The 8,742-nt window shown below is 39.9% G+C and overlaps 2 protein-coding genes across 2 annotated transcripts; both read left to right on the forward strand.

Annotated features, from left to right (window-relative positions):
- Window positions 1-4,122: 4,122 nt before the first annotated feature.
- On the forward strand, window positions 4,123-7,122 carry LOC106324966 (putative pectate lyase 11). Its single transcript, XM_013762970.1, has 5 exons — window positions 4,123-4,277; window positions 5,063-5,505; window positions 5,596-5,896; window positions 6,459-6,597; window positions 6,771-7,122. The coding sequence occupies exons 1-5, from the start codon at window positions 4,144-4,146 to the stop codon at window positions 6,990-6,992; spliced, it is 1,239 nt and encodes a 412-aa protein (XP_013618424.1). The 5' UTR covers window positions 4,123-4,143; the 3' UTR covers window positions 6,993-7,122.
- Window positions 7,123-7,625: 503 nt separating this feature from the next.
- On the forward strand, window positions 7,626-8,072 carry LOC106324365. Its single transcript, XM_013762345.1, has one exon. It carries the CDS (start codon window positions 7,626-7,628, stop codon window positions 8,070-8,072), a length of 447 nt encoding a protein of 148 aa, XP_013617799.1.
- The last annotated feature ends 670 nt before the right edge of the window (window positions 8,073-8,742 follow it).

Below are 8,742 nucleotides of genomic sequence, written 5' to 3' on the forward strand. Positions count from 1 at the left end.
TCGCTGCGAGAGGTCACTCCGGACTCGTTCTCGCGTCTCCGAGTGATGAAAATGCGAGCGACTCCTCCCTGTCGCTCTGGTAAGGTCGCTCCGATAGGGAGATCAGAGCGACTTGATGGTGTCGCTCCTGACTGGTCGCTCCCATGCGCTTCGGGTGATCAAAACGCGAGCGACTCTTCCCTGTCGCTCTAGTAAGGTCGCTCTGATAGGGAGATCAGAGCGACTTGATGGTGTCGCTCCGGACTGGTCGCTCCGGCAAGGTGCTCCCCCAATGATCACTTTAAACACTTCTTTTGAACTCCAATTGCACCCAAATGTCTCCAAGAACTCCATGTGGTACTCCAATACCTGATAAGGACTCATGTATGCAAAATGCAACCTAAACATGGCTAAATCCTAATCTATATGATCAAAATGCACATGGGTGAATGGATAAAACAATAGAAATATGAAAGATATCAGAGACTCACGTTCTCGGCTTTGATAACGCGACAGTTCTTTTGCGATGTAGCCAAATCAACGAACTTGAAATCGGCGTTCTTGGGTTGATATCGGCAGTTTGGGCATATCATCCTCAGAAGATTCGATCCTGGCAGAAGCAGTTCATCTAGCACTTGGTGAAGCTAAAGGATGAAACTTTCTCATGAAAGCATTGCTTTCTTCGGGTGGGACTTTCATCGAGCACTTGGTGGGCTAATAATAACGTGAAGCAACAATGGCAGTTCATGTCTGTAATCCCACTGAACGACATCAGAGACACGATCTCGATCGACGCCGCCGTGAAGACGAGCCATCAGCTTCCGCCATCTCCTTCACTCTCTTACCCGACATATCCTCAGCGTCCGTTAGAGATCTTACGGCTCCCGCGATCTCCTCAGCTTTCACTACCTCCGTTCGCAGTGACGTAATCCATACACAGCTCCAGAGCTCGAGCTATCTCTGAATCCCTCAGGCGTCGTACGTACAAGCTTTCTCCATCGTACTTTTCTGAATGGACCAAAGAAACATGTGACCGGATAGCTTCAGAGCCCGAGCTATCTCCCAAATCTGTAACGCTCTGTGTATTCTGAAGCTTCCGAAGCAGAGATACACAACTGATACTCGCAGCTTCTACTCTGTGGATCTCTCGAGCACAATGATGTATCTCAGGAGATTCTTCTCGGCCAAATGGTGTAACTGATGTTTGGATCAAGACTTCGATGCTCTCATCTCCGTCTATGCGTCTTCTTCTCGTCAAAGCTCGAGATATGACCTCACCTTCTTCTCCACAGTTCGCCAAGACAAGCTTGGCGCAACCGGTACGAGCTTCTTTAACATACTGCCGTGTCATCAACCCAAGCTTCGAGATCAAACTCTCCAACAAGGTCTTCTCTAGAGCTCTCCGCAACTGGCACGAACAGGAGAGGAGAAAAGTTCAGTACGAACAAACTCATCTCCTGATCTCGCAAGACTGCAACGATGGAGCTCGATCTTGCGAGATAAGCTCACAGACCAGAGTTCTACACAAGCCTCGAGAGGTTACTGTGAACCAGCCACCTCGCCACAGATACGTCTGGAAGCTTGAGACAAAGCCATCTCGGCATATTCATGATCCCATCCGTGACATCCCAAGAACGTTGGATAAGATCGTCGAGACTGATCTAGTAAAGCCACCATGTGTTTGGTCGGGTTTCGGTGGTGGAACTGAACGTGTCATCTCCGATGTCATCTTGCCACGAGCTTGACGAACAGAGACGGCCCCGATGTACGCGTTGCAACATTTCAGAAACCTCTCCACTCTGTTGCGACATTGCAAAAAAATTCAGCAAACATGGTGATTCTTCTCGGCAAAAGTGGTGCGACGAGGACTGGAGAGCAACTCTTCTTGATCCATAGCTTTCCATCTCGCATCTGGTCATAAATAAAAATCAAAGAGATCGCAGAGAACTCATCCATCCAGAGACTTCACTTCGCGGCTTGAGCTTTACGTTCAGACTGGTTCGACGTAATCTCGGCATCATAGTTTGACCTCAGCATCACGCGATCACCTCAGTCATGCTATCATCTTGAAGTTTGACGTCATCACCAACCAAATCCGGATAAGGCCGAGAACAAAAGCTCTCACGCTCTCTTTTATGGTCTTGGTGTAATCTCGGCAAGTACACGACCTTGGCAAAAGTGGGGAGCAGTTGGCGTGATCTCCTCAAAACGCCCATCTTGAGATCATATTCATCATCCTCGTAGCTGTTGTCATGACACAAAAATAAACCTGACGAGATAAGTCTTCTCATCTAATTAGTTAATTGTTTACGTCATATATCACCGCTTTATACTTTGTGACAGAACAAAAATCTTCACTTAATATTTTGTTAGTAAGGTTGATATTAAACATGATCTCCCATATTAATAATTAATATGCTTGCTTGTGTCTTAAGACACCCAATTTTTAATACGAGATCAAATTAATTGAATTTAATTTTCTTTGTATAGTAGAATGGAGCGGTGCTTGTGCACAACACGAACAAAAGAGGTCGTGACTTATCTTCTATGCTGCTGTCTCAACGCGAACAACTTCAGACGTAACACGAGACCAACACTCTCCCCTTATACAAACAGAGTAGAGAAGATGAAGAATACGAGACGCTCTTTGCAAATGGTGCCGACTTGATCACAGTCCTCACAACTCTTGGCGACTTCATCGTCGCCGATTACGAGCTCGAGTGCATCAACGTTATCATAGCATGACGGACATACAAGCCAACAACTTGCTCGGCACACACGATCTCAACACGAGACTTCGGGTCGGCAATAGTTCGGTAAGCATGTATTTCAGGCACAAGTTTAAATTGAACTTGATTTTTATTAGGCACGAGTTTGCGGTCAACTCGCTTATTGTTAGACATGAGTTTACAAAAACTCGCCCTTGGTTAGGCACGAGTTTACAGAAACTCTCCTTTTACCAGGCACGAGTTCTCAGTAAACTCGCCTTTCTCTCGGCATGAGTCTAGTAAACTCGTCTTTCACTAAGCACAAGTTTAAAGCAAACTCACTTTTTACTAGGCACAAGTTCAATATAAGCTCACCTAAATCATCATAGGCATGAATGTGCTAGTTCATTGTCTCATAAACTCTATTCGTAAAGTTCATATTCGTAAAGTTCGCAGAGATTGGTTTCATCTCTCTCTACGAACTTGGGGGGGCTTACTGTTGGGGTGGATTTATATCCTCCCTCAAGGCCCATTAGACAATTAATTAAGCTCATTTCATTAGAAAACTCTATACTCTTCCTTGTATAAATAAATGGACACATCTCTTTAACAAAGATTCTTCTCTTTTCCATTTAGACCTAGAACACTTCTTACAAAGAGTTTATGGATTCCTATATTTACTTTACACTTGTAATCATACTTGTGATACAATCTTTGATCAATAAATTTTTTTTGATGTTCATTTTCTATTTGATTTCTATGTTGATTTCTCTTAAAACTCAAGAATCTAAGAAATCTAATTTTTAAATTCTTCATTGTATGAATCCAACAAACACGCCGTTTTTTGTTCAAACACAGTCCACAATCCCATTTTCTTTGTTAAGAATCATCATCACAGCACCTATGATGCATGCATAAACAAATTGTTCTTCGAAAGTGCAAGTGGGGAAAGAAAGCAAAAAACGGTGCCGTACCTGCTATCAAAGATATTGACTTTAAGCAGTTACTTTTGACTACTATGGTCAAATTACCGGTTTTTAGGTTTAACTTTTACAAATACAATCATTTCATTTCAAACCACTTACTGTGTCTGTGACTGTGATTATGTTTCTTTGAATGCAAAAGTGAGGCGAAACCAAAGGAAATTTTTTGGAAAATGGCATCGTTAGGGAGGTCAACAAGTTGACATTTTGCAAATTACTTTTGACTACTAAGCCCAGTTAACAGTTTTCACATCATTAACCGTTTGGTTATACTCACCTGAAATCACCATAAAGTAGGTCCTTTAGTAGTTGTAAGAAAAAAATATACCATATCTCAGAAATAGTAACTTAATAAATCACGCCTCCACTCTCGGCACTCACTTCCTCTTTATATACCTTCCAACGATAGCCAGCTTCCACACAAACTTCTCTCTTTTATAATATTTGTTTCTCTCTCGTTCTTGTTTAAAATAATGATTTCGTATTCTAATAATCCTTTTGTTTACACTTTAATATTTCTCCTATCAATCGGCAACACGATTGCATTCTCTTCCAGTTCGTCGCTTCATACTCAAGATCCGAATCTAGTAGTTGATGAGGTCAACAGGTATGGTTAATGCTATAACAATGTTGCTTTGTAAATATAAAACGCTATCGTGATACAATTGTTTATACAATGTAGCAGTTAATTCCATAAACGTCTTTCACTTCTTTCGTTCACTTGTAAGTTGTAATCATGGTACATCACATTATTGTACACAAATCCCAATAAACAAATATACTATTTCTTTAAACAAATATTCTCTCAGCTTCCGAAACAAAGATTTTCTAGAGTTTTCACGCATATTAAAAATATAATAAATGTTCACAATTGAATTTATTATTTATTTTACTATATTTTTTTCAATAAATATCAACCAATAGTATTCAACTAATTCAAATATTTTCAATTAATGTTTCTTACAAATATACAATTTTTTAACATTAACTACTAAAAATACCTTAAAATTTTAGAAAATTTATCATTTTTTAACAAAAAAAAAATCTAGAAAATCTTACTTTTAAGAACGGAATGAGTATTTTTTTGGTTCACATTGAAGATTCTGTTGAACTTTCTGCAAACTACTCACTCTATATTTGCATTTTCGATTCATGTAAAATCAAGAAAACCTTTTCGGAGAAAAAAAACATTTCATATTTAACAGTACTATCTAGCTAGCTAGCTATTTTTTATTTAATGGGTTTCCCAAGTTACCTAGTGCCTACTGTCTATAACTATATACCAATTGTGGCCGACATTTTTTCCACAACTACCATACTATGTTCACATTTAAATAGATCAAACTTTACAATTAATACGAATGTTTGTATATTTTCTATATTTGTTTGTAGGAGTGTATTCAATGCATCAAGGAGGAGCCTGGCCTACCTATCTTGTAGAACTGGAAATCCTATCGATGATTGTTGGCGTTGCGATCCAAACTGGGAGACTAACCGCCAACGGCTAGCGGATTGTGCTATAGGGTTTGGCAAACACGCTATCGGAGGCCGCGGTGGCCGAATTTACGTGGTTACAGATCCGGCCAACGACGATCCAGTGAATCCTAGACCGGGAACCCTTAGACATGCTGTCACGCAAGAAGAGCCATTATGGATCATTTTCAAGAGAGATATGGTCATTAGGCTTAAGAAGGAACTGATCATCACATCTTTTAAGACCATTGATGGTAGAGGCTCAAGTGTTCACATAACCGATGGACCATGCATCAAGATCCACTATGCAACTAACATCATCATTCATGGAATCAACATCCATGACTGCAAACCAGGATCTGGTGAAACAAATATAGACTAGTTTGCTTGATATATATTGGAACCAAAACTTCTTTATAAAACATGCTAACTAATATATTTTGTGTTTATAGCTGGGATGATTAGAGATGGTCCACGTCACACTGGGTGGTGGGTCAAATCAGATGGAGACGCAGTGGCGATATTTGGAGGGAAGCATGTGTGGATCGACCATTGCTCGTTCTCAAACTGCGATGATGGTCTGATAGACGCCATACATGGTTCGACGGCTATAACTATATCGAACAACCACATGACGCACCATGACAAGGTCATGCTTTTAGGACACCACGATAGCTACACACAGGACAAGAACATGCAAGTCACCATTGCGTTTAACCATTTCGGAGAAGGGCTCGTTCAAAGGATGCCACGGTAAGAAAATTACATTTTTATCCCTCATCGCACACACACATAGTCTCGGTGATATATAGAGCTTGCGTGCGTGGTCCGAAGCACGCGCATAGAGTTTGCATGTGAAAGCTTGACTTTATAGAGTCTGCAAGAAGTCAGCAAAGTGGAGAATGAGACTTTTTAACTCACCACCATCGATCACATCACTATATGGCTATATATATGCTATAAGATTTCTTTCATTAAATGACATATGAACAAAAATGATACCCAAAAAAGCAAATCGACCATTAATTATACAGATACTCATTATTGATTTTCATCTAATTCCAGACAGTTAGAGGAAATACTTTAATTGGTTTGTGACTTTCAGTGTGTTTCTAACTATGCTTAGAAAAAGTTAATACTAATTACCTTTTGAAGATTCACGCTATTGGACCTATGCATGGATGAAAACTTAATTAAAATCAGTACAAAGAAGCTTTAAATATATAACTTGAGATTTTTTTTTGTTATACCATGAAATGAAAGTGCTAGTTATAGTTGAATATGTTATTAATATTTAGGGTTTTATAAATAACAGGTGCAGGCATGGATATTTCCATGTTGTGAACAATGATTATACTCACTGGGAAATGTATGCCATCGGTGGAAGTGCTTCTCCGACGATATTCAGCCAAGGAAATAGATTTCTCGCTCCTAATACCCGGTTCAATAAAGAGGTACGTTGTTGTTAATTTTCTATGATTTGAAATGTTGTTATTGTACGAAATTTAACACGTGACAGTTGACCCGAGCATTTAGCTCAAGGGTTTGTAGTTTTGTATGCATGTTAGGCGATTGTTCAAAATTAAACTGTGGCATGTGTTTAGTTTAATGTTGTAATAATATATAGGTTACAAAACGTGAAGACGCACCCGAAAGCAAATGGAGACATTGGAACTGGAGATCGGAAGGGGATATATTGTTGAACGGAGCATATTTCCGGCAATCCGGTGCTAGATCTTCATCAACTTATGCAAGAGCTTCTAGTCTAAGCGCGAGGCCATCATCGCTTGTGGGTTCCATCACGACGACGGCAGGAACACTAAGTTGTCGTCGAGGTCATCGCTGTTAATTATCAGTATAACAATGATAATGAAATCGTTAAGAGGAAATAATTGTTTATGCAATGGTTCGTGTGTTCTAAACTTCTAATTAATGAATGGTTCTTTTTGTTTTAAGTTTTCATTGTAATGTTAAAAAGTATAATGCGTCTGCTATGTCTCTAGACATTTGCGTGAGATGGTTTCTAAATTTATATTAATATAGTTTGTGTTTGTTTTGTTAACCAAGAACTTCTTGGCAAGAAGTTAATCTAAGCATATAATTTTTTTAAGCCCATAATTTCTTCAGATCGAGACCATAATATGTTAATTTGGTTTTATTTATTTCTGTCTTTGATCTTTCCAACCTTTTCTTTAGATGCCTATGTGGGATACTAGTAGTCGACCCATCGACTCAAAATAAACTATTTTAGTTTTATTTTACTACCCCAAAAATCTGGCTAATGTTTAATTAGTGACTGCAGTAATTATTAGTAACAAATATGACATGGTAAGAGATCCAATTGTCTTGGGAAATTGATGGGGAGGATCTTTCTAACTTCTCAGTTAAAAGAACTTGGAATGTTATTAGAAACAGGGTAGAACCCCAAGGTTGGACAAAGAATATATGGTTTAAAGGCAATGTCCCAAGGCATGCTTTTACTATGTGGATTGCTCATCTGGATCGCCTCCCCACAAGGAGCCGTCTTGCCAGTTGGGGTCTAAACACTCCAACAACCTGCTGCCTCTGTGATACTCACTTGGAATCAAGAGATCACCTTCTTCTTCACTGTGAAATCAGTGAGCAGCTTTGGAACCTTGTCTTGCATCGCTTAGGGTATAGATCTTTCTACTTCCACACATGGACAGCTCTCTCAGAATGGCTCTCCATCAGTGATCAGACCTGCCCTCCTTTGCTCCGGAAACTGTCTGTTCATGCTGTGATATACAGTTTATGGACAGAACGTAACAGAAGACTGCACGATGGGACTGCAGTGACTCCAGCAACACTCTTTAAGCTGTTGGACCGCTTCATTCGAGACGCTCTTCTAGGACACAGGAAACAACGAGCATTCCAACCCCTCATGCGTCTTTGGCTGCAGTACGAGTAGTAGTGTAGACACAGAGGAACTTCAATTTGAAACCATAAGACTCAACCTTGTTTTTATTCTTTTTTGCCTTGGTTGACTCTTCTTAGCTTAAACTTTTGTAATCTTTTACAGCTTGTCTCATTTTATATGATATTCACATATTTGGCAAAAAAAAAAAAGTCCAGTGATCGATTTATCATAGATAACGCGGTAAAGTAATGCCTATAAATGTCATTGATATTTTGAGTTGACATAAAAAAAACCCACAAAGGCTATAAAAAGTTGTCGGCCACTCGTGAAAGGGCACGCTATTTACGTCCAGTTTTCTAGACAGGACACATATTTCGGGGCTATAATCATTTGATCATCGCTACAATCACTACAAGAAAACAGGGGGATTCTGATGGCCGAAATCGTCGGTAATTCGTCGGAATCGGTCTATTCCGACGAATTTCCGACGAACCCGTCCGTCGGTATCGTTTCGTTGGAAAAAAAAAATTCGTCGGAATTTCTGACGAAATTCCGACGACTTTCTGACGAATACCAAGAAACGTCATTCTGACGAACTTCCGACGATATTACGATGCGGCTACACGAGACCAGAGTTCATCGGAAAACTACAATTCCGACGAACGTGGTTCCTCGGTTTATTCCGACGAACTGTATCCGTCGGAATTTACCGACGGACATA

The sequence above is a fragment of the Brassica oleracea genome, chromosome C2 (assembly GCF_000695525.1).
Source record: "Brassica oleracea var. oleracea cultivar TO1000 chromosome C2, BOL, whole genome shotgun sequence".
Taxonomy (NCBI): domain Eukaryota; kingdom Viridiplantae; phylum Streptophyta; class Magnoliopsida; order Brassicales; family Brassicaceae; genus Brassica; species Brassica oleracea.